Raw genomic sequence first — 27,610 nt, forward strand, 5'->3', positions numbered from 1 at the left:
CACTGTGGGGAAGCTTCACACATGGAGAACTAAATCATCATCTCTCACTTGATCATTATTTCACTATATATTATAGACAAAGCTGTTTGGAAGTGTTTTCAGAGCATTTGACATAGTGTGGTCCCTAGTCTCACAGAGTTCTTACACAGTTTACTCAGCATGAGCATAGTTACAGACTGACTTTAAACCTGAGTTTGTGACCAGCATCAAAGTTTTCATGATGTCACCCATTTGTAGCACAAATACTCAATGGCTTTATACTTTTGTCCCTCGTGGACACTGACGTGCTTGCCACATAGAAGTGCGTTGAGAGCTTCCCTTAGTGGCCTACTAGTAGCTATTCATTTATTTCCAGCAAATGTTGTGTGTATCCTGCAGCCAAGAACATTGATCTTTATTGTCCATTTTGAGCAATTTGCTGTTTGAATGCTGTAGCACAATAAAGAGTAGCTCCATTTGCAAATGATGTTGCTACATATTTTGACCTATTTTTCCTGCAGGAGTAATAACAAGGGTAATAAAACTCATTTGAAGCTGCTGTATAAGCACACATAACTGCCTCAAATTACAGGGCAGTTTCTAAGCTACATAGGCACCTAAACCATGAAGGCCCTCTTCCGATTCCCTTCACAGTTCTAATAAGCATGGCTATGACTGTCCCAGATTTCTGGATGAGGAAAAACATTATTCTGTTGGATTATGCTGATGGTTAGTAGCTTTTTAGCTACAAAATTTCTGTTTCAGTACATATTATTTGGCTCCATTTAGCCAGGGTTTGGGTAATTTGGGGGTTTGCTAACAAAAAGAAAAAAAGAAGTGAGGAACTTGGAACTCTCGCTGTCTCATGTAGTTGTAGTAGATATAACCACAAGGGGTATAAACAGCAGATCTTTACTGAAGAAGCTTTGGGAATAGTAGCCATGGGTTAAGGGAAGCATGGATAAGAACTAGGTAATTTCACCTGACAAACCAAACTTGTACCAATTTGGCAAGAGCCTTGGTACTTCTATTATTTATGTAAGATCATGCCCTCTGACTAGCACATATCATCTCCCTTGAGGATCTCTGACCAAAGAGAATTGTGAGGAACTTTGAGTGGCCTCAGAGTGGAACCACAAAGGTGATTATAGGGTCAAAAAATGAAATTCATCTATGGACAAGTAACGGTCTTTGAGTTCCTGGAGTAGCCTGCTTCACTGCAGCATTTCAGTCTTTGTCAGAAAACCCAGTGTATCATAAGGCACATTGGACTCTGGTCTCTCTCCAAATCTTTGCCCACATAATTTGGCATATCTCTGCACACTCCCCCACCATCACACCCACACATACATACACACCTTTGCCCATGCGTTGTCCTCCCCTATTTAGAGCTCCATATGGAGACTGACTTGGTTTAGTTTAACACATATTTGCTGTGTGATGGTGATATGCCAGGCTTTGTGCTAGACTATAAAGATATACAGAGAGGAAATTTGTCCTTAGAGAGCTGCCAGTCTAATAGTGGAGATGGATAGGTAAATAGACTAATTAGGTAAAAGGAATTTATGAGGCCTCAGAAATATAAAGTACCAACTTATAATGTAAGTTTCATTTATGTTGCTGAACCAACATGAATGCAGATTAAATCTCATGATATATTTATACAGATACGACACTTCTTCATAGGGACCTAGAAGTGACAACTGTGTCATAAAAAATATAAAGTCCAGCAACAATCTGTTTGTTACTATTCTTGAAGGAAGTGTATCTCCTGTTTCCCCCAAAATTGCAAGTTCTGCAAGTTGTAGCAACTTGATTATGGAAGCTTTCTATCTTAAGGTGTCAAGGTTAAAATAGTATTTATTCAACTCCAGGCTCCATATGCTCAAAGCCAGAAATATCTGCTCCTGCTTATTCTGAATTCTCTCCAAAAGGAGAAAGTCACATCCAAAAAGAATTTTCCAACTTTTATACATTTGGTTGTATCAAGACTTTTGTGATGATGGGGTACTCATGCAAATATCAAATCAAAGAGTCTTTTTAGTGCCCCTTGTCAGTTAAATAACTATTTCCCCTCAATCAAATTTAATGAACACAGCTGTTGTGTCCTAGCACTGTACTAGGCTTTGTGGGAGTTATAAAAATTGTGAGTCTTAATAATCTTGTCAATTATCACATTGTGCTTTTCAAACATCTACACATCTGTGAGTTCCTTACAACATTTTAAAGCAAATCTAAAGTTAAAGTCTATGGAATTCCTTTAAGGAGCTCCCCTAACAAACTGCATCTCTTCCTTTGGCAATCTTTAGAGTAAATAAATCTTCCTGATGGATAAGCAGTGAGGTGTAGGGTGATTAACATGTTCCCTTATACCTCTCCCAACTCTACCCACTCACCACTACTACCAGTCTGTGCTAGATCCTCTCCAATCTTGGCCACACCTCCAAACCCTGACTGCTCCAAATTCATCTGTTCCTTTGGCATCATTGAGCTTGTCGGTAGTGATGAAGACTAAAAGAGGAAGCAAAGGAAAAGACTTTTCAAACAAGGACCAAACCACCATTACTCCCCATCTCAAACATTGGTTAAGGAAAGTCCCTGCTTGGAGGCAGGGTTATGGGCTTGCTAACCTTTGAAAGTTCTCTTGAGACCCATGCCTTTGTTTTTCTGCATAGACACAATGCTGACAAAAACTATCCTGTTAGCCATGTTGTCTTATCCCTCCACAGCACAGCATGAAGTACTCAGTCAATGCTGTTTAGGGCTGCACTCTTGGTGGCCTTGAAGCCCCACTTGGTTTGTTTGCTATGAGAAAGCTGGCACCCAAACAAATGACTAGAAGGACAAAACTGTGTGAATGAAAAACAAGGTTACCAAATGGACATGAGTGCAATGAGTGCCTTGTGGCCTTTTGCCACCACAAAACCAATTGAAAAGAAAGAAAGAATGCCCTGGAGATTATGTGGTTTAGATTTGCCAACAGAACGCAAAGTAAATAACTAGAAGGACTATGTAAGAACTGCCGAATAGTTGGCAGTCTTTCCACAACAGTTTCCTTAACTGCATTATTAAAAATAAAGTTTTTAGCCTAATCAAAATTACAAGGCCATCGAGGACTGTCTTGTGTTCTTTCCGGGGGAAAAAAACGTGGTAATTAACTGCTGCATAATGATGGATTTTTCCAACACAGCTGTCACAACTGCTATTTTAAATCATTTGTTATGGTTTAAAATGTGTAATCCCCAAGAAATTGATCATTACTGAAATTCAGTGCTGGTTTTTCATTGCTTTAACCACCCTGAGCTTTGCATTAGACCATTAACTAACAAAAGCCAGTCATAAAGTACTATGCTACTAATGGCTAATTTCTCAGTGACCATTTCTGTCCTCTTTTAAACAAGATTTAAGTTTTCAAAAATTTACACTGAAATTTCTGGCATTACAAAAACAGGTGCACTCTTTTATTCTCTCCTTTTCATCTCTCTTCTATTTATGGCCACTCCCACATTTTCCTTTTCTTTTCTTTTTCAGTGGCTGTGCCTTCATAATCTGTATTACCTCATAGTCTTTGTTCATGGTGTGTCACTCACTGGGTCCATCCTGCCCTTCAGAATCTGTTCAAATGCTATGCCATCTTCATGGTCCAATTGATATTCTACCTCTTCCAGGAAGCCTTCCCAGTTACTCTATTCATCATTCACTTAACTAGTATTCGTTAAAAGGGTCTTATATACTAGCCGTTGTGCTAGGCACTAGAGATACCAAAATATAAGACATATATTCCCAGATTTCAGGAACTTTTATTTTTTACCTGAGTTTATTGATGGAATGACTAAATCCTTGATATGATTATGTGCTTGAGAACTAGACTTTATTGCCTTAATTTATTTTTCCATTGTAATTGTCTGCATGTAATTAATTTACCCATATATCTTATTTATCATTGTCAATGTGGTTCTGTATAATAACAGATTTGAGAAGATTGGGCCCTGCCTGGGGCAGTCACCTGTTCCCTGCTCTACTACTATCCTTCTCCCTACCCTTCCTTCTCCCTACTCTTCCTTCCATATCTACATCTATCTTCTAGATTTCCTAACAGAAATCATATTGAATAAGTGGAATAGCTATTTATCACCATCTGAATAGGTCCAAAGGCAGAAGATAAGCCAATCAAACAAAAATGGAAATCTTGAGATGCTGTGGGCCAAAAAGAAGTATGGTGGACTGGTTGGTCTGCTAGAAGTCAATAAGGCTAAGTTTCAAGTGACCAGGATACTGACAATTTGTAATTTTCTTTTGTAATCATTAGGTAATCTATAGTTTGATTCTGGATTCCCAATCTACAAGTTGACCTTGCTTTACTACTTTTGATATATTCCCTCAAATTGGAAATAATCTGAAATGTGGTAATTTGACTTTCCAAAAATAAATTTGAGGAGTTTGGTGTTTAATGAAAGCTAGTATAAGTCCATTTGTAAACCAGAGAGTTCTTTTATGGCCATTACTTCATTTATTTTGTTATGTATACAAAGATTTTCCTGTAATGTTTTTTGTTTAAAGCAGACACATATACCTTTTAACAATGTTTTATAGGTAACTAGTGCCCTAAATTCAGGGACATGTCACATTTTATGTTCATAGGACAGATTCACAATGCTTATATTCAGCTTGGAGCCATTGAAGAGCAACAGCACAGTAATAAACTCTGTTTTTCCTGGGGGAGGCAGATGAAATAATGCTGTTTATTTGATTATCTAAATTAATTAATTAATAAGAACACAAATCACTGCCAAATTGAAATCAACACATTGAGGAATTTATGTTCTTTCCTGGATAATTTCAAATGGTCCTGGAAAAAGAATACAAGTTTATCCTAATTACTATATTTTGCAGTACAGTCCTAGAAAATAGTACCATCATAAATTAGTAAGGGACGTTTCTTAGGACTTTATTTAAGACCTTCTTGTTTTATCATATATTTAGTCTCTTGAACCCTTTAAACTGTACTTAGACTATATTTGGGACCAATGAGTTCATGTTGTTAACTAGTCTTTGTATTTGGTTTCATTCTGTAATTGTTTCAGGTAATACATCTTAAATACTGTGTATTTCTCCAGTAAAACTGGACTTGTTGCATTTTGTCTCTTCATCTCTCCACCCCGCCACCCATTTTTTTTACTCCCTCACACTTTGAGAATGCCTTCTCAGCCACCTTTACCCATTCTAGGCACCTCCTACCTTCATTATGGCTGAGGAGCAATCTCTCCTGGAACTCCTCAGACTCTAGCCCTTCCCTTCCTCCATCACCACTTAACTGTTCATTATCAATCTTGCAGTTATTTAATCGGATCCTATAACTCATGCTAAAATGTTAATGACAAATCAATGTGTCTTTCTCAGCTAACATTTGAATGATCAGAGAGTATCATTCCTTTAATAAAATTGAGGCCATAATAGTGATTTTATACTTTGTAGTGGGTTGTAAGGTGAATTGGAGGGGGAGATTTTTTGAGTAGTTGACCTTCTGTTGCCCCTAAAATCATATCATATGAGCTTCATCTATTAATAACTAAACTTAAATAAATTAAATGAGCTTATTGACAAGACAGACAGTTGCCTGAGGTGGAAATATAGGTGATTTGGTGCCAAATGTCAATAGGCTTGAGCCTAGAGTCAGGAATGGCTACAAACAATTGTTACTACATATCTTCTGTTACTCAAATATGAGAGGGTGAAACTCAGATCTGAGACATAAACTAGACCCCAGGCACCAGCTGAGCTTACTAACACTACACTCTGGAGCTGAGATGGAGCCCCCCAGGCCCGAGCACCCAGAGCCCTGCATGCCTCAGACCTAGTGCCTGGCCCTCAGAAGACTGCACCTGGAGGAGGAGCCAATGACAGGATGGCCACCCCTCAGGTGTCTCTGTGACAAGACGGCCACCCAGATGGCTCCTGTGCTGGAAGCCTCATGCCAAACAACCAGCAAGGCAGGAACACAGCCCTACCCATCTGCAGACAGGCCGCCTAAATTTGTACTAAGCTCACAGACCCCCCCAAAGCACACCACCTGAAGCTGCCCTGCCCATCAGAGGGACAAGACTCAGTTCCACCCACCAGAGCACAGGCATCAGTCCCTCCCACCAGGAAGCCTATGCAAACCCCTGGATCAACCTCACCCACCTGGGGGCAGACACCAGAAACAAGAGGAACTATGACCGTGTGGCCTGCAGAAAGGAGAACACAAAGGCAGTAAGTTAGACAAAATGAGAAGACATAAAAATATGTTACAGATGAAGGAACAAGATAAAAAACCCACCAGACCAAATGAAGAGGAAATAGGCAAGCTACCTGTAAAAGAATTCACAATAATGATAGTAAAGATGATCCAAGATCTCAGAAATAGAATGGAGGCACAGATCAAGAAGATACAAGAAATGTTTAACAAGGACCTAGAAGAACTAAAGAGCAAACAAGCAGTGATAAACGACACAATAACTGAAACGAAAAATACAATAGAAGGAATCAATAGCAGAATAACTGAGTCAGAAGAATGGATAAGTAAGCTGGAAGATGGAATGGTGGAAATAACAGTTGCAGAGCAGAAAAAAGAAAAAAGAATGCAAAGAATTGAGCACAGTCTCAGAGACCTCTGGGACAACATTAAATGCAACAACATTTGAATTATACGGGTCCCAGAAGAAGAGAAAGAGAAAGGGTCTGAAGAGATTATACTTGAAAACTTCCCTAACATGGGAAAGGAAATAGTCACCCAAGTCCAGGAAGTGCAGAGAGTCCCATACAGGATAAATCCAAGGAGAAACATGCTGAGACATATTAATCAAACTATCAAAAATTAAATACAAAGAAAAAATATTAAAAGCAGCAAGGGAAAAGCAACAAATAATATACAAGGGAATCACCATAAGCTTATCAGCAGATTTTTCAGCAGAAACTCTGCAGGCCAGAAGGGAGTGGCAAGATATATTTAAAGTGATGAAAGGGAAAAACCTACAACCAAGATTACTCTACTCAGCAAGGATCTCATTCAAATTCGATGGAGAAATCAAAAGCGTTACAGAAAAGTAAAAGCTAAGAGAATTCAGCACCACCAAACCAGCTCCACAACAAATGCTAAAGGAACTTCTCTAGGTGGGAAACACAAGAGAAGAAAAAGACCTACAAAAACAAACCCAAAACAATTAAGAAAATGGTAATAGGAACATACATATCGATAATTACCTTAAATGTAAATGGATTAAAGGCTCCAACCAAAAGGCACAGATTGGCTGAATGGATACAAAAACAAGACTCATATATATGCTATCTACAAGAGACCCACTTCAGACCTAGGGACACATACAGACTGAAAGTGAGGGGATAGAAAAAGATATTCCATACAAAGGGAAATCAAAAGAAAGCTGAAGTAGCCATACTTATATCAGAAAAATAGACTTTAAGATAAAGACAATTACAAGAGACAAGGAAGGACACTACATAATGATCAAGGGATAAATCCAAGAAGAAGATATAACAATTGTAAATATTTAAGCACCCAACATAGGAATACCTCCATACATAAGGCAAATGCTAACAGCCATAAAAGGGGAAATTGACAGTAACACGATAATAGTTGGGGACTTTAACACTCCACTTACACCAATGGACAGACGATCCAGACAGAAAATTAATAAGGAAACACAAGCCTTAAATGACACATTAGACCAGATAGACTTAATTAATATTAATAGGACATTCCATCCTAAAGCAGCAGAATACACTTTCTTCTCAAATGCACACAGAACAGTCTCCAGGATAGATCACATCTTGGGTCACAAATCAAGCCTCAGTAAATCTATGAAAATTGAAATCATATCAAGCATCTTTTCTGACCACAACACTATGATATTAGAAATCAATTACAGAAAAAAAACTGTAAAAAACATAAACACATGGAGGCTAAACAATATACTACTAAATAACCAGTGGATCAGTGAGGAAATCAAAGAGGAAATTAAAAAATACTTAGAAACAAATGACAATGAAAACACGACAACACAAAACCTATGGGATGCAACAAAAACAGTTCTAAGAAGGAAGTTTATAGCAATATAATCCTACCTCAAGAAACAAGAAAAATCTCAAATAAACAACCTAACCTTACACCAAAAGCAATTAGAGAAAAGAACAAATAAAACCCAAAGTTAGTAGAAGGAAAGAAATTATAAATATCAGAGCAGAAATAAATGAAATAGAAATGAAAAGAACAATTGCAAATTTCAATGAAACTAAAAACTGGTTCTTTGAGAAGATAAACAAAATTGATAAACCATTAGCCAGACTCATCAAAAAAAAAAGGAGAGGACTCAAATCAACAAAATTAGAAATGAAAAAGAAGAAGTTAAAACTGACACTGCAAAAATACAAAGGATCATAAGAGACAACTAGAAGTAACTATATGCAAAAAAAATGGACAACCTGAAAGAAATGGACAAATTCTTAGAAAGGTACAACCTTCCAAGCCTGAACTAGGAAGAAATAGAAAATATGAATAGACCAATCACAAGTAATGAAATTGAAACTGTGATTAAAAATCTTCCAACAAACAAAAGTCTGGGACCAGATGGTTTCACAGGTGAATTCTATCAAACATTTAGAGAAGAGCTAACACATATCCTTCTCAAACTTTTCCAAAAATTTGCAGAGGGAGGAACACTCCTGAGCTCATTCTACAAAACCACCATCATGGTGATAATGAAACCAGAAAAAGGTATCACCAAAAAAGAAAATTACAGGCCAATATCATTGATGTACATAGATGCAAAAATTCTCAACAAAATACTAACAAACAGAATCCAACAACACATTAAAAGGATCATACACCCTGATCAAGTGGGATTTATCCCAGGGATGCAAGGATTCTTCAATATACACAAATCAATCAATGTGATGCACCATATTAACAACTTGAAGAATAAAAACCATATGATCATCTGAGTAGATGCAGAAAAAGCTTTCAACAAAATTCAACACCCATTTATGATAAAAACACTCCAGAAAGTGGGCATAGAGGCAACCTACCTCAACATAATAAAGGCCATATATGACAAACCCACAGGAAACATCATTTTCAATGGTGAAAAACTGCAAGCACTTCCTCTAAGATTAGGAACAAGACAAGAATGTCCACTCTCACCACTTTTATTCAACATAGTTTTGGAAGTCCTAGCCATGGCAATCAGAGAAGAAAAAGAAAAAAAGAAGTCCTAATTGGAAAAGAAGGAGTAAAACTGTCACTGTTTGCATCCTAAAGATGCCACCAGAAAGCTGCTAGAGCTCATCAATGAGTTTGGTAAAATAACAGGATACAAAATTAATGCACAGAAATTTCTTGCATTCCTATATACTAACGATGAAAGATCAGAAAGAGATATTAAAGAAACAATCCCATTTACCGTTACAACAAAAAGAATAAAATACCCAGGAATAAACCTACATAAGGAGGCAAAAGACCTGTACTCAGAAAACTATAAAATACTGAGGAAAGAAATTAAAGACAACACAAACAGATGGAGAGATATACCATGTTCTTGGATTGGAAGAATCAATATTATGAAAATGACTATACTACACAAAGCAATCTACAGATTCAATTCAATCCCTATCAAATTACCAAGGGTATGTTTCACCAAATTAGAACAAAACATTTTACAATTTGTATGGAAACCCAAAAGACCCCAAATAGCCAAAGCAATCTTGAGAAAGAAAAATGGAGCTGGAGGAATCAGGCTCCCTGACTTCAGACTATCCTACAAAGCTACAGTAATCAAGACAGTATGGTACCAGAACAAAAGCAGAAATATAGATCAATGGAACAGGATAGAAAGCCCAGAGATAAACCCACGTACATATGGTCACCTTATCTTTCACAAAGGAGGCACGAATATACAATGGAGAAAAGACAGCCTCTTCAATAAATGATGCTGGGAACACTGGACAGCTACACATAAAAGAATAAAATTAGAACACTCCCTAACACTATGCACAAAAATAAACTCAAAATGGATTAAAGACCTAAATGTAAGGCCAGACACTATAAAACTCTTAGAGGAAAACATAGGCAGAACACTTTGACATAAATCACAGCAAGATCTTTTTTGACCCACCACCTAGAGTAATGAATATAAAAACAAAAATAAACAAATGGGACCTAATGAAACTTAAAAACTTTTGCACACCAAAGGAAACTATAAACAAGATGAAAAGACAACCCTCAGAATTGGAGAAAATATTTGCAAACAAACCAACTGACCACGGATTAATTTCCAAAGTATACAAATAGCTCATGCAGCTCAATATCAAAAAAACAACCCAATCAAAAAATGGGTGGAAGACCTAAATAGATATTTCTCCAAAGAAGACATACAGATGGCCAAAAAAACACATGAAAGTATGCTCAACATCACTAATTTTTAGAGAAATTAAAATCAAAACTACAATGAGGTATCACCTGACACTGGTCAGAATGGCCACCATCAAAATATCTACAAACAATAAATGCTGGAAAGGGTGTGGAGAAAAGGGAACCTTCCTGCAGTGTTGATGGGAATGTAAATTGATACAGCCACTATGGATAAAAGCATAGAGGTTCCTTAAAAACCTAAAAGTAGAACTATCATATGACCCAGCAATCCCACTCCTGGGCATTTACCCAGAGAAAACCATAATTCAAAAAGACACATCCACCCCAATGTTCATTGCAGCACTATTTACAATAGCCAGGACATGAAAGCAACCTAAATGTATGTCAACAGAAGAATGGAAAAAAGAAGATGTGGTACATATATACAGTGGAATATTACTCAGCCATAAAATGGAACAAAATTGTGCAATTTGTAGAGATGTGTATCGACCTAGAGACTGTCATACAGAATGAAGTAAGTCAGGAGAAAAAGAAATATTGTGTAATATCGCTTATATATAGAATCTAGAAAAATGATACCAATGAACTTATTTGCAAAGCAGAAATAGAGACACAGACGTAGAATGGATGTATGGATACTGGGGGGAAAGGGGAGTGGGTGAATTAGGAGTTTGGGATTGACATATATACACTACTATGTATAAAATAGATAACTAATGAGCACCTACTGTATAGCACAGGGAACTCTAATCAGTGCTATGTGGTGACCTAAATGGGAAGGAAATCCAGAAAAGAGGGAATATATGTATACGTATAGCTGATTCACTTTGCTGTACAGCAGAAACTAACACAACAATGTAAAACAACTATACTCCAATAAAAAATAATTTAAAAATATGAGAAGGCTTCTTTTCTTATGGTAGGAATGAGAGCTAGGAAAATATTCTTCTTGCTCTGTGATGCTTGAGAATTAAAAGGTCATTCTTTGCACACAAACTCTATTTAAGGGAGCATTGCTAATCCAGTGCAGTTAGTACCTCCTGCATGATATTATTGGAATTACTGATGGTAGGAAAATCAGACCCAAAAAACCCACATTTATAGTTTAAGGTTTTCCTTGTGATTTTCCTGTATAATTGTCACTAAGACCAGTGGGAAATGTGAGATTATTTAACATTCAATCTAGAATTCAAAGCCAAACTCCTTTCTTAGCGTTCTCTATGTGTGTTTTCAACAAATGGTGTTTAAATTTTCATAAAACATACATTGTAATTGATAAAAGGCACATTCTAGAAATTGAATTTGCTGGTGCTGGTTCAACATCTCATTTGGGAGACAATCTGTTTATGACAACATGACCTTCAGCTAAGATCACAAAACAGCTTCTATGTAGTCAGTGAACCACAAGATGGCACCACTGAATAAATATTGTTTATCTCAAGATGACTTCTATGTTCTTTAGATAAATGCTCAAGAATAGTGTTATCCCTCTTCAAAAGCAACATCAATCACTTCTGATTGACAGAGTGAATAGAGTATGAAAGGGGCAAATAGTAACTTTACAGTAAAGAAACCTGGCAGACATCACTTAAACCAAGTGATCTAGGTTAACTTCACCAGTGATAAGTCATGGTTATACCATTTACCCCTGACATGATGTAATGAGAAAGGCACTTCACCTCTGTGGTGTTCTTTCCTCAAACCCATGACCTCAGTCTAATCATGAGAAAACATCAGACAAACCCAAAGTGAGGGACAGTCTATAGAATACTTGACCAGTATTCCTGAAAAGTCTCAAGTTCATGAAAAATAGAAAAGTAGACTAAGGAACTGTAACAGATTGCAAGAGCCTAAGGAGATATGACAGCTAAATGGAATGCAGGTTCCCAGTGCAAGTCCTACAAAAAGGACTTTAGTGTAAAAACTGAGGAAATCCTAATAAATACTATAATGCAGTTAAGAGTATTAGACCAATATTAATTTCTTAGTTTTGACAATTGTGCCATGGTCATATAAGATGTTAACATTAAAAGAAGCTGGGTGAAGGATATACAGGAACACTCTTTTACTGTCTTTGAAACTGTTCTCTAAGTCTGAAATTATTATTTAAAATAAAAATAGTCTAAAAGTCCAGATACAAAAGATAGTCTCTGAAATACTAAGTTAACAGGAAGCAGTTTTCCATTTATCTATTATCTGGATATTCTAGACTTCTATGGAAGCTTGCATAATGGTTAGGCATATTAACCCCATATATGGTTCCAAGATCTGGGGTTTAATTCCTCTATAGACACAGTGAGCATGTTTTATAAACCCCACATTAGGATTCCTTGTCTGTCAAAATAATTTTGTGCAGTTTTCAAGTGAGAGAATAAATCCCAGATAATGAGGATGGAACCAAGTTGATTTTCTCTGTTCTATGGCAATTGGTGGCACCTTTTAAAGATATTCAGTTATCTCACTAATATGTGACATGAGTATGATGACTGTGTATTCCAGACTTTAAAAACTTTTGTGGTTTACTAACCATAGATCAAATAATGCAATATATGGCTAATACCTTTGCTAACAAGCCGAATATTTGTGTTGCACAGGATAGTATTTTGGCTCACAAAAACCTCTTAGAATCAAGGAAGTAAACATTTTAACTCCTCTAAAGGGTGTGTGAGAACCAGTTTCCAGCATGCTGTATTTGTGCACACAGATGTGAGTAAAATTTGACTAAAAAGTGTTTATGGGAATAATTAGAAAAACAATACTTTCTACGTCATGATGGGGCTAAATAGATTAAAATATTTATATATATTTTCTCCCAGAGCTGTAAATAAATGTGGGACTCTCCAACATATTTAAATTTCCACATGCAAGAGAATGAAATTGGACCCCTATCTTACACCACTTACAAAAATTAACACAAAATGGGCTAAGGACTTAACCTGGAGTTGTAAAGCTCCTAAGAAGAGAACATAGGGGGAATATCTTCTTGACGTTGATCTTGGAAAGGATTTTTTGGATATGACACCAAAAGCACAAGCAACAAAATCAAAAACTTAAGTGGGACTACATCAAACAAAAAATCTTCTGCACAGCAAAAGAAACAATCAGCAAAATGAAAAGGCAACCTACAGAATGAGAGAAAATATTTACAAATCATCTATCTGATGAGGGGTTAATATCTAAAATATTAATTACTTTTCTCTGATCAGTCAATAACCTATAGCATTTTCCTTTCCTTTAAAAATTCTAGTCTTTGGTAGCTGTCATGCTCCACCCAAAACTGCTCGCCTGATCCTAGACATTTCCTTATACCTTGATCATTAGTTTCTGAACTGTATCCCAAGTCCAGCCCTATTCCTTTGCTTAGTTTCTATCCTTCTAGCCTTGTGTACTAGTTTCTTAGGTCTGCTGTAACAAATTACCACAAACTGGATGGCTTAAAAGAAAAGAAATTTATTCCCTCACAATTCTGGAGGCTAGAATTCCAAAATCAAAGTGTCTGTAGGGCCATTCTCCCTCTGAAGGCACTAGGGAGGAAGACTTCCTTGCCTCTTCTAGCTTTGGGTGATTGCCAGCAATCCTTGGTTTTCCTTGACTTGTAGACACACTGGTCCAATCTCTGCTTCTGTCATCACATGGCATTCTCCCTGGGTATCTGTGTCTAAATTTTCCTCTTCTTATAAGGTCACTAGTTATTGGCTTTAGGGCCATCTCTAATTGAGTATGACTTCATCTTAACTTGATTACATCTACAAAGACTCTATTTTCAGAAAAGGTCACACCCACAGGTACCAGTGGTTAGAACTTCAGCATATTTTTTTGGAGGACACAACTGAACACAAAACACCTTGACCTGACTCTCACAGGCATGACTCCATAAAGTGAAACCAACAATCCATGCCATTCCCCATCAGTGCTACAACAATCTAACCAGTATAGCTGTTTAATGCTAGTTCTTAGGCATGAACTGGAGTTAAATCAAAGTGCTGGTGTTTCTAGAGTTACTGTATTTCCTTGAAAGTCTTCTGATCCATCTCTGACACATGGCTTCATTTACAAACAGTGGCTTGATCAATAGGATTGAAGTAACCTTAAATGTATGGGATTAAATCCTATCAAACATATCAGTGGATAAAATGGAGTTTTGACACTCATGTAGCATGTAACATTGATAGTAATGGTAGAGTGGGATTCTTTTTCTTTTGAGCTTCTTTGATCAGTTGGCTTTATTTTGATGAGAAAACTTGTAGGAATCATCTAAAAGTAGTATTCATATACTTCGAAGCATATGCTTTATAAGAGAGGTTTAACAACAAACTAACAATATATTTAAGTATCACTGTCCTGAAATCAAGGAATCTCGATCTTTTGCATAGTTACTCACTTGACAGGTTACCCAAGATATTTAAAATATTATACAGAAATACCATCCGTCATTTGATCATTCTATAAGTTAAAAAATGTGGCTGTTTTTCACATGAGATCTGTGACTAGTGACAGTCCTTTTTTTTGCCCCTATATTAGTTTACTACAGTTGCAGTAATAAATCTACAAAGTAGGTGGCTTTAAACAGAAATTTATTTTCTTATAGTTCTCAAGACTACAAGTCTGCAGATTCATTCTCCCTCTGAAGGCTCTAGGGAAGAATACTTCCTTCCCTCTTCCTAGCTTCTAGTGGTTGCCAGCAATCCTTGGCATCTCTTGACTCATAGCTGCATCACTCCACTTTTTTCCTATCTTCATATGACCATCTTCCCTTTGTGTGTGTGTGTGTGTGTGTGTGTGTGCAAATATCCCTCCCTTTTCTCTTATAAACATACTAGTCATTGACCATTGTAATCCAGTATGACCTCATTTAACTTGATAACAACTACAAAGACCCTATTTTCGAGGAAGATCACAATATGAGGTTATGGGTGAACCTGAATTCTGTGGAGATACTGTCTAACCCAGTACAGCTGAAGAATCAAATCTGCTGGAGAACTATCATAAAAAGCATTCTGTTTCAAGTTCAAGCTTTACTCATATCAATATCAGACTGATTTTTTTCTATGACTACAGCTTGAAATATTTTAAAAGGCACCAGCCACAAAACAAGAACTCTTATTCCAAACCTCTGTGTTCATTTTTGAAAATTATAAACCTGTAACTTGTACTCACATTTTCTAAGTCCAAGTACTTAGAACTCAGAGTGTTTTCAATAAGAAAGAATCTTTCAGAACTCCTGTTCATAAATATTTTTGGTTCATATGATTGAGGGCACACTAAATGGTTTAAAGGCCATTGAATTAATTATGTATCACTCTTATCTGTGATCATTATGGAAAAAACATTTTTAGTATGTGAAGAGGTGTTCAATAGAAATATCTGTCTGCATAGCACCACATAATCAGTTGGAAAAATGTTCAATAAAACATTTCCTTTTTCCCTATCTCCAGTCTGAAATTTTTACTTTTTATCTGGGTGCTTCAGTGCCATGTAAACCTAGATTAAAGATACTAAGAAAGCAATGCCTTCAAATGGCCAATCATGTCCACTACTCAAATCAAAACATAAAAAGCAAACTGCATAAATTTGCTTGATTTTTTGAGTGACATGGTTGGGGTTTCTTTAAAATGTTCATAATTTAATATTTCTGTTCTCTACATAATACCTTATAGTTAATCTCTATATAATATTTTATATTTCACAATAGGCTACAATGTTTAACCTTATTTAATTTTAATATTTTTTACTTTGTTTACTTCTTGATTGCTAGATTATATAGCCAGCATTTGATGTTTATTACTATCCTGTGTTTCAGGGACTCCATGAAAAGACTGGTGCACTTACAGCTGTTAAAGTGATGAATGCTCGTAAGGTAATATTACCTCCTATCTGTATTCTGTTCCCTTAGTGGACTATGGTCTTGTGATAAACAGCTCAGAAAATATTGTATTTGTTTTTTCCATCATTGTTATATATAATTATCTTAATCTGCATTTATTATATTTATAATTTAATATTATTTCTATCAGTATATTATTTTTATTATTTATTACATTTACACATAAAAAACTTCTATTCACAATGAAAGTGCTATATATTTTAGTATTCTGTAAAAATGAAAAAATAGCTGTACTCCTGTCTATTTTTAGTTGATTATCTGTTTCCAGGGATAGTAAAAAGCCGATTTCCTCTAATGTTGTGTTAATCCTCTGTTTCATCATTATTTCTTTCCCTCCCCAACCATTCGTTTTGAGAGTTGAGGACACTAGATTTTCACTGACAGGTAGAAGGAAAAGAACTTGTCTGAGATGCACATTTTTCATGTATTTTCTGACAGATGCCCAAGATAGACAGTTTAATTGGCACTGTTCCTGCTAACATTCATAAAGCTGTGTCGTGGTTCATAACATATTGTCATAGAATTTGTTAAGCCCTGATTTCTGTCCTCTTTCTTTAGCATGAGTGCCTCACTTTCTCAAGATAATATTAGCATGAGCATAGCAAAGGTCAAAACATATTCACTTCACTACACCCTAAAGGAAAATTCTCAAATATTATATCTGAAAAATTGTACATGTTGACTGAGTTGTTATCAATGCCATAAACTTTTCTTTTCCAATTTGTGCAGGAAGTGAATTGCTGAAACTATTTAGAGTTGCATGCTTTTTGTTTTGCCAGTAAATGTCAAATGTTGCAAACCAACGTGAGTTTCAATGAATTTTGAGGTTTTGTGGATTTATTTTGCCCTATAAACCATGACTTCCAACCTGGCGCTTTTTGAGTGAGACTCTCTAAAATACTTATTTCCTTTTTTTAACTTGAGAGACTTTGACCCACAATCTACATTTCAGATACTCTAACTTGAAATAGTTAAAACTCATGTTCAGCCCATAGATAGTGTCAATTACCTTGTTTACTTTTTAGGGGAAATAGCACTTTACTAACATCAAATTGTAATATACCATTAATGGCAGTTAAATTTTTTACTATGAATTTGGTGCCAAGTTTCTGTATATATTAGAATCTGATTTTTTATTAAAACTATTAGTAAAAATTGAGAGAGGAATAATATTATGTTACTCTTCCATTTAGTACTAGAAGAGCACAAAGCACTTAAGAATAAATCCTTTTCAGAGTGTACCAGTGGATTTAATAACATTTTGTTCTTGGCTTTGCAGACCCCTTTACCTGAAATAGGGAGGCGAGTGAGAGTGAATAAATATCAAAAGTCTGTCGGGTGGAGATACAGTGTAAGTACTGAAAGTCTTCATTAGCCCGCAAGCTGTCTTTCCTTTAATTTTCAAGTTAAACAAGTCCCTTTGTGTTGTATCATTATCTTTAGAAGGCCACCACTAAAATTTTCTTGCCTAAAAGTGATAACATATTTATGTTTTTAACATATTCACATAGTTTCATTCATTATATGTGAACACTAGCAGCTATCAGAAAGCAGGGCCTAGAAGAAATGGTTCCCTGAACAGGTAAGCGTTGACAGCAGATGAAGGACTGAGTAAATTCACAGTGCTCTATGCCCTTTAACTGAGTAATAACAAAAGAGATGATGCGAACAAGAGTGAATTTTGCCTAAAACTGGCCTTGGCAAGGTCCTTTTTTACACCTTTTACACGGTATTCCGGACTGACTGGCTTTCCCCCCATTATGATTCTAAGAAACATTGCCATCATATATGAGCACAATGATGACTACTTTTTTGTATGTGTGAGACCAGTAGCAGACAGAAAACCAACAGGCTACCCAGCCTAAGAGTGTTCAGACATCTGACACAGTACTTGAATACATGAAGGAGTGTGAAAGTGCTTTCTACTTGAAGCTTTTTAACTGCTTTACAAAGCAATCTCTATTACTCTGATAATTTGCTTGCTCTAGAATAAGCTCTGGCAAAGGAAATTCTTTTTCAGTAGATGTTGGTGATCTAGATGTTAGTGATCTATCAAAATATTCTCTGGGCCTAAATGTAGAATTTTGCTCTTACAATATAATTGATATATTTTTTTCTTAATTGTCTGCCCTGCAGTTAACTATCTAGTAGTCAAATATTTTCAACCTTTTGTGTCTTAATAAATGCTCTCAGGCTCATTTAAAATAACCTTTTCCATTAACAATCACATCCAGAAGAACGTTCTAGTTATATTAGGAAGGTATTGGTAAAGAGTTTCATGATTGGTTTAGTAAGTACTGGGCTCCTGTTTTGTTTACAGCGTATCTTGGGAAACAAAGCATATCCAAAAGTAACAGGCAGTACTGATTAATAACATGCTTTGGTTGATCAAGAATCTGTGAAATGGACTTCCCTGGTGATGCAGTGGTTAAGAGTCCACCTGCCAATGCAGGGGACACAGGTTCGATCCCTGGTCTAGGAGGATCCCACATGCCGTGGAGCAACTAAGCCCGTGTGCCACAACTACTGAGCCTGTGCTCTAGAGCCCTTGGGCCACAACTACTGAGCCCACGTGCCATAACTACTGAAGCTCGCGTTCCTAGAGCCCGTGCTCCACAACAAGAGAAGCCACCGCAATGAGAAGCCTGCATACCACAACAAAGAGTAGCCCCCGCTCACCACAACTAGAGGAAGCCTGTGTGCAGCAACGAAGAACCAATGCAGCAAAAATAAATAAATAAAATAATAATAAAATGATCACATTCTTTTAAAAAAAGCTATGGAAGGTAAGATATGAAAATTGTTTCACCAATTTTGGTTTCATCAAACATTTGTGTTAATAAATTCATTTAAAGTTCATCTCCAAACCCTCTCTGATATTCTTTTTATAAGGAAAAACATTTTGATTCTAGAACTGGGTGAAATTTGAAAGCAAGTTTTGGCATCCTTGAGCTGCCTCTTCTTGACAAAAAGCAGGATATTCAGGCCACTCTGGGATCAACTGGCCCTGAGCCAGGAAATGCTATAGCATCATATTACTGGGATATATGTGACAGTTTTAAATTACCCACTTGGCCTGATAGATATAATGTACTTATGTGTTTCTCACAAGCTCACCTTCCTGTTAATTGAGAATGACAAACATACTAATGTTTTCCAAACATATCTGATCTTGGTCTATTGGTTTTGGGGGAGTTTACATTTATACGGGAAACCCACTCTTAAAAGTTTTTCTAGTTGGGAACTTTGTATCTTCTGATTATATATTTTAGTAAGAAAAATAAGTGATCAGCCAGTTAGCATCTCTAAATCACCCTGAATCCTTTGGGGTAAAGAGTTTGTGACTTGCACACACATCTCATTAAGTCAGGAGTTTATGGAAAGAGCAATAAAGTGGAAGTCCAGAAACATGAGTTCAAATGCCAAGTCTACCACTAAATAGCCAAGAAGTACTTAGAAAAGTAGTCTTACCTCTCTAGGCTTCAGGTTTCTCATAGGTAAAATGGCACCAGAATATTTGGCCTGCCTATAACAAGGTTAAAAGTATGGTTAAATAACTACAGAGCTGCCTAGAGCTGAGCCATTCTCCTCTTCCTGCCTGAGGACATGAGATTTCTTACCCAGAAAAGAAAAGGAAGCTCTTTGATATCAAACTACCAAACAAGTTAAACGACTCAACCTAGCCTGTGCTTCTTTTTAACCTGTTCTTTGAGTTCTTATCCTCACACCATCATCTCATTCTTATTTATTGCACTCTTTATGAGTTCATATTTCTCTCAGCAGAACCTTGGTGCTTTGCTAGGAACTGAGAGTGCCCCTGTACATAAAGAATTGCTAGGTTCTGAGGTTTATTCCTACATGATTGCAGACATTGTTACAGTTTCAAAGAAGGGCAACATCACAAGGGAGGCAGAAAGTTTAAGGGTCCTACATGGCAAGAATGAAAGCCACAAGGATCGATCTTTACCTTGTAGAAAACAGGTTAAGGAGATTCGAAGGAAACTTATTAACCAAGCTTCCTTGGGAGGCTGGGATGAAACTGGAACCTGAACTTCCATATAATTCTCATGCTACAAGTGATTGTTTTATTCATTCATGCCTTTATTACACAATATGTACAAAGAGAGACTGTCATTGGGGTTTCCAACTGGAGAAATACGGCTCCATCCCCTCCCCCAAAGACATACAGGTGTCTAGATTTTTTTATAGTAATTGAATGTTTATGGATAAATCCACTGGAAAAGCCTAGGGAAATGCTAAAAAATGTTCTAGAGATGCATTTTCCCCTACCTCCAGGTCTTCAAGTCAAGGTAATTGAGGGAAATGCTGAGGAGAACTAAAGATAGTTAAAAGTTCACACATTAATTGCTTTTAATGCCAGTTGACCCTGTTCTAATTCATTGCCCAAAATAAACCAAAGGTATCATTTTTCACTGGATTTAAGAACAGGAGTTTAACTGTATCTTTAATTTAAAAGTCTTTACTTAATAACCAAGAGATCACTGAATAAATCAAAGAGGAAATCAAAAAATACCTAGAAACAAATCACAATGAAAACACGAGGACCCAAAACCAACGGGATACAGCAAAAGCAGTTCTAAGAGGGGAGTTTATAGCAATAAAATCCTACCTTAAGAAACAAGAAACATCTCAAATAAATAACCTAACTGTACAGCTAAAGCAATTAGAGAAAGAAGAACAAAAAAATACAAAAGTTAGCAGAAGGAAAGAAATCATAAAGATCATATCGAAATAAATGAAAAAGAAATGAAGGAAACAATAACAAAGATCAATAAAACTAAAAGCCAGTTCTTTGAGAAGATAAACAAAATTGATAAACCATTAGCCAGACTCATCAAGAAAAAAATGGAGAAGACTCAAATCAACAGAATTAGAAATGTAAAAGGAGAAGTAACAAATGACACTGCAGAAATACAAAGGATCATGAGATTACTACAAGCAACTCTATGCCAATAAAATGGGCAACCTGGAAGAAATGCACAAATTCTTAGAAAAGCACAGCCTTCTGAGACTGAACCAGAAAGAAACAGAAAATATGAACAGACCAATCACAAGCACTGAAATTGAGACTGTGATTAAAAATCTTCAACAAGCAAGAGCCCAGGACCAGACAGCTTCACAGGTGAATTCTATCAAACATTTACAGAAGAGCTAACACCTATCCTTCTCAAACTCACCCAAACTATAGCAGAGGGAGGAACACTCCCAAACTCATTCTACGAGGCCACCATCAGTCTGATACCAAAACCAGACAAAGATTTCAGAAAGAAACAAAACTACAGGCCAATATCTCTGTTGAATACAGATGCAAAAATCCTCAACAAAATACTAGCAAACAGCATCCAACAACACATTAAAAGGATCATACACCGTGATCAATTGGGGTTTATCCCAGGAATACAAGGATTCTTCAATATACTCAAATCAATCAATGTGATACACCATATTAACAAATTGAAGGAGAAAAAACATATGATCATCTCAATAGATGCAGAAAAAGCTTTCGACAAAATTCAACACCCACTTATGATAAAAACTCTCCAGAAAGTAGGCATAGAGGCAACCTACCTCAACATAATAAAGGCCATATATGACAAACCCACAGCCAACATTGTTCTCAAAGGTGAAAAACTGAAACCATTTCCACTAAGATCAGGAACAAGACAAGGTTGCCCATTCTCACCATTATTCAACATAGTTTTGGAAGTTTTAGCCACAGAAATCAGAGAAGAAAAAGAAAAGGAACTCAAATCAGAGAAGAAGAAGTAAAGCTGTCACTGTTTGCAGATGACATGATACTATACATAGAGAATCCTAAAGGCTACCAGAAAACTACTAGAGCTAATCAATGAATTTGGTAAGCTAGCAGGATACAAAAGTAATGCCCAGAAGTCTCTGGCATTCCTATACACTAATGATGAAAAATCTGAAAGTGAAATTAAGAAAACACTCCCATTTACCATTGCAACAAAAAGAATAAAATATATAGGAATAAACCTACCTAAGGAGACAAAAGACCTGTATGCAGAAAATAATAAGACACTGATGAAAAAAATTAAAGATGATACAAACAGATGGAGAGATATGCCAAGTTCTTGGGTTGGAAGAATCAACACTGTGAAAATGACTATACTACCCAAAGCAATCTACAGATTCAGTGCTATCCCTATCCAACTACCAATGGCATTTTTCACAGAACTACAACAAAAATTTTCACAATTTGTATGGAAACCAAAATGAGCCCATATAGCCAAAACAATCTTGAGAAAGAAAAATGGAGCTGGAGGAATTAGTCTCCCTGACATCAGACTATACTACAAAGCTACAGTAATCAAGACAGTATGGTACTGGCACAAAAACAGAAATATAGATCAATGGAAAAGGATAGAAACCCCAGAGATAAGCCCATGCACATATGGTCACCTTATCTTTGATAAAGGAGGCAATAATACACAGTGGAGAAAAGGCAGCCTCTTCAATAAGTGATGCTGGGAAATCTGGACAGCTACGTGTAAAAGAATGAAATTAGAACACTCCCTAACACTATACACAAAAATAAACTCACAATGGAATAAAGACCTAATGTAAGGCCGACACTCTCAAACACTTAGAGGAAAACATAGGCAGAACACTCTATGACATAAATCACAGCAAGATCCTTTTTGACCCACCTCCTAGAGTAAAGGAAATAAAAACAAAAATAAACAAATGGGACCTAATGAAACTTCAAAGCTTTTGCACAGCAAAGGAAACCATAAAGAAGACGAAAAGACAACCCTCAGAATTGGAGAAAATATTTGCAAATGAATCAACGGACAAAGGATTAATCTCCAAAATATATAAACAGCTCGTGTAGCTCAATATCGAAAAAACAGACAACCCAATCCAAAAACGGGCAGAAGACCTAAAAGACATTTCTCCAAGTAAGGTATACAGATTGCCAACGAACACGTGAAAGGATGCTCAACATCTCCAATCATTAGAGAAATGCAAATCAAAACTACGGTGAAGTATCACCTCACACCGGTCAGAATGGCCATCATCAAAATACCTACAAACAATAAATGCTGGAGAGGGTGTGGGATCCCTCTTGCACTGTTGGTGGGAATGTAAATTGATACAGCCACTATGGGGAACAGTATGGAGTTTCCTTAAAAAACTAAAAATAAAACTACCATACGACCCAGCCATCCCACTACTGGGCATATACCCTGAGATAACCATAATTCAAAAAGAGTCATGGACCACAATGTTCATTGCAGCTCTATTTACGGTATCCAGGACATGGAAGCCACCTAAATGTCCATCAACAGATGAATGGATAACGAAGATGTGGCACATATATACAATGGAATATTACTCAGCCATAAAAAGAAACGAAATTGAGTTATTTGTAGTGTGGTGGATGGACCTAGAGTCTGTCATACAGAGTGAAGTAAATCAGAAAGAGAGAAGCAATTACTGTATGCTAACACATATATATAGAATCTAAGAAACAAACAAAAAAAATGGTCATGAAGAACCTAGGGGCAAGACGGGAACAAAGACGCAGACCTACTAGAGAATGAACTTGAAGATATGGGGAGGGGGAAGGGTAAGCTGGCACAAAGTGAGAGATTGCCATGGACATTTATACACTACCAAATGTAAAATAGATAGCTAGTGGGAAGCAGCCGCATAGCACAGAGAGATCAGCTCAGTGCTTTGTGACTGCCTAGAGGGGTGGGATAGGGAGGGTGGGAGGGAGGGAGATGGAAGAGGGAAGAGATATGGGGATATATGTATATGTATAACTGATTCACTTTGTTATAAAGCAGAAACTAACACACCATTGTAAAGCAATTATACTCCAATAAAGATGTTTAAAAAATAAAAGTCTTTTTTTACATACTACAAATATATTTCACTTTGTACAATAATAGTATTCCTGAAAAGTTTATATAAATTGAACTTTTATAGATGCTGTAGGAGAGCTTTGTTTATTTACAATGAAATGAAATTTATAGCTAGTAGGAATTCAGACCACTTATCTCTCTAGATAGATAGATAGATAGATAGATAGATAGATAGTATTTTTTTACATATTTACCACTGTAATGATTAGGAAAATAATGAATTTCAGCATTTAAAAAGATAGGACAAATCAAACCAATACCTTTAAACTTCAGTCAATCACAAATTAATCAAGGCAGTGTGGTGCAAGCATAAGGATAGATACATAGATCAGTGAAGTAGAACTATTTCCATATATCTGTGGTCAACTAATTTTTGACATGGGTGAAAAGACAATTCATAGGGAAAGACTAGTCTTTTCAACAAATGATGCTGAGTCAACTGGATATCCACATGTAAAAGAATGAAGTTAGTCCCCTACTTTATATGAAAATTAACTCAAAATGGATAAAAATCCTAAATTTAAGAGCTAAACCTATAAAATGTTTTGAAGAAAAATTGGAGTTCATCTTCATGACCTTGGATTTGCAATGAATCCTTACATATGACACCAAAAGTACAATCAACAAAACAAGAAATTGATAAATTGGACTTCATCAAAATTAAAAATTTTGTTCGTCAGAAGGCACTATCAAGAAAGTGAAACGAGCACGTGCAGAATGGGAGGAAATATTTGCAAATCATACACTTATAGAGTACTTATATATAGAATATATAAATAAATCTTACAGTTCAATAATAAAAAGACTATTAACCCAATTTAAAAATAGGGGCAAAGATATTCTATTAGACATGCCTCTGCCCATAAAATGATCCTTAACACCATCAGTCTTTAGGGAATTACAAATCAAAACCACAATGAGTTACCACTTTCCACCCACTATGATGGTTATAATAAAACAGAAAATAATAAGTGTTGGTGAGGTTATAGAGAAATGAGAACCATCATTGATCTGGGAATGTAAAATGGTGTAGCCACTGTGGAAACGTTTGACATTTCAACAAAATGTTAAATATAGCATTACCATTTGACCTAACAATTTCACTTCTAGGTATATACCAACGATAAATGAAAACATATCCACACAAAAAATTGATATGAATGCTCATAGCAGCATTATTCATAAGAGCCAAAGGGTAGAACTAACTCCTTCAGTTGATGAATGGTAAATGAAAAGGAATGAAATACTGATATGTATTACAAATGGATGAATTCTGGGAAAAAAAAGCTAGTCACAAAAGTTCACATACTGTATGATTTTCATTTATATAAGATGTTAAAGATAGATAAATCTACAGAGATAGAAAATATATTTGTGGTTGCCTAAAGCTGGAATGTGTGTGGCAGAATTTGGGGGTGATAGCTAAAGGGTATGGGGTTTCCTCTTGGGGTGATAAAAATGTTCTAAAATTGATTGTGGTGATGGTTGAATAATTTTGTAAATATGCTGAAAACCATTGAATTTTACACTTTAATTGGGTGATTCCAGTTAGTAAAAACTTTACACAGTGGCCATTGCTGCTGGTCCAGGGATCACACTTAAAGAACCATTGAATTAAAAGATATTTAATTAACCTTTATTTTCTCCCAAATTCCCAGTTAACCCCAGATCTCCATTCTGACAATTCTGGTTGAGATCTTATTATAAATTGCTGTGGGATATAATGGGTTGCCATAGGATTCTCCTTCTTTGATCTACTATAGTTTAGGGTCCCATAGTCATTGAGTGGCATAGCTTCGGAATTTTATTGTCTATTCTTATTCTACAGGATGAAGAAGAAGATCTCAGGACTGAACTCAACCTTTTGAAGAAGTACTCTTTCCACAAGAACATTGTGTCCTTCTATGGTGCATTTTTCAAGCTGAGTCCCCCTGGCCAGAGACATCAACTTTGGGTGTGTATTCAGTTACCTTGATCTTATTGCATAAGACTAAGTCTCACTTGAGGGCATAAACTTTCATAAGCTGAGATGTCATTTTTGTAAACCTACAGGAAAACTTAAGCATTCAACTGATCAAAGTAGTATGGAAAAAAAAGTGCTCTGATTCCTGGATATGGGAGTGATAAAATATGGAAAAATAAATTAAGTGCCTGTCAAGGGGCTCAGGGGTAGGATGGGAGAAGGCTCGAACACTGGAAATATCTAACATATTTTTTAATAGAGTTTTGTTGCTTTTAACTTTATGTAGTTACTACATTTACTTGTAAATTAAAGGTATAGCTAAGGAGACTACCTGATGGACCTGGGAATAATGACTGGATAAATATAGATTCTAATTCACATTTGGGAAGAGCATATGAATGCAATTTAAGTGTTTGCTAAGTATATACACTTATGTTTAAACATAATTCCTAGAAACTGTTTTCTAAGTGGTTAGTTGACATCCTTTTCTTAGGCTTCATGCCTATAGTATCATGAATTACAAATCAATGAAGATATAAATTTTAGAGGCTAAATGAGACCCATGCTACAGTTACCAGAATTGTTGCTGCCTCCCCCTATAGGAGACGTAATCAAATCACAAGAAAATGAGCTTTGATCAACGATATCTTTATTTAAAAAGGAATATTTAAAACATAATCTGGGGTCGGTGTACACTTGCTTACATTTCGATTTCTAGTCCAAGTCAAGAGTAGCATTTTTTTAAAAAATAATGACTGAGACTTTTCAGGATCTTCAAGAGTCAAAGAAAGATTCTGTTACATTTTATGTGTGAACTTTAGGAAGCAGGATAGTGGACAAAAAATGGTTTTCAACAAGGGATTGAATTGAAACAGTGGTTCTCAAACTTTAGCCTCCATCAGAATTTCATGGGGATCCTGATAAAACACACATTGCTGGGCCCCACCCACAGAGTTACTGATTCAATTGATCTGGGGTGTGGGTCCACAAATTTGGACTTTTTAACAAGTTTACAGGTGATGTTGATGCTATTCGTCTGGGTACCACACTTCGAGAACCCTGAAATTTAGAGATCTTCGATTTAACCCTATTTTCTCCCAAATGTCCAGTTAACTAAATCCTCTATTCTCTGACAATTCCAGTTCAGATTTTATTAAATATCACTGCACATTTTTCGCAGCTACTGTTTTTCTTTTTCTTTTGTGGGGGCATACAACATTTGTCTTTTAATATATTTTTACTTACAAGTTTTTTCCTCCTGACAGTATGGCAGTCTACTGATTAGATATGTTTCTTAGTGCTCAATTTGTTTAGTCATTCAACATCTATTCATTCGAAACCCATCGACTTGCCAGGCTTTGCTAGATGCTGGGAATACCATGGTAAGCTGAATTGACATGACCCTGGCTCACTGGAACTTAAAGTTTACTTGCAAAGACAAGTAT

The 27,610-nt window shown here is 36.2% G+C and overlaps 1 protein-coding gene across 1 annotated transcript in view; it reads left to right on the forward strand.

Moving 5' to 3' along the window:
• Positions 1–27,610, forward strand: part of NRK (Nik related kinase) — a 176,110-nt gene that overhangs the window by 60,366 nt on the left and 88,134 nt on the right. The window contains 3 exon segments of the mRNA XM_032620963.1: positions 16,203–16,259; positions 17,566–17,637; positions 26,031–26,156. Of these exon segments, the coding sequence (XP_032476854.1) occupies positions 16,203–16,259; positions 17,566–17,637; positions 26,031–26,156 (255 nt within the window).

This window comes from Phocoena sinus, chromosome X, assembly GCF_008692025.1.
Source record: "Phocoena sinus isolate mPhoSin1 chromosome X, mPhoSin1.pri, whole genome shotgun sequence".
Taxonomy (NCBI): domain Eukaryota; kingdom Metazoa; phylum Chordata; class Mammalia; order Artiodactyla; family Phocoenidae; genus Phocoena; species Phocoena sinus.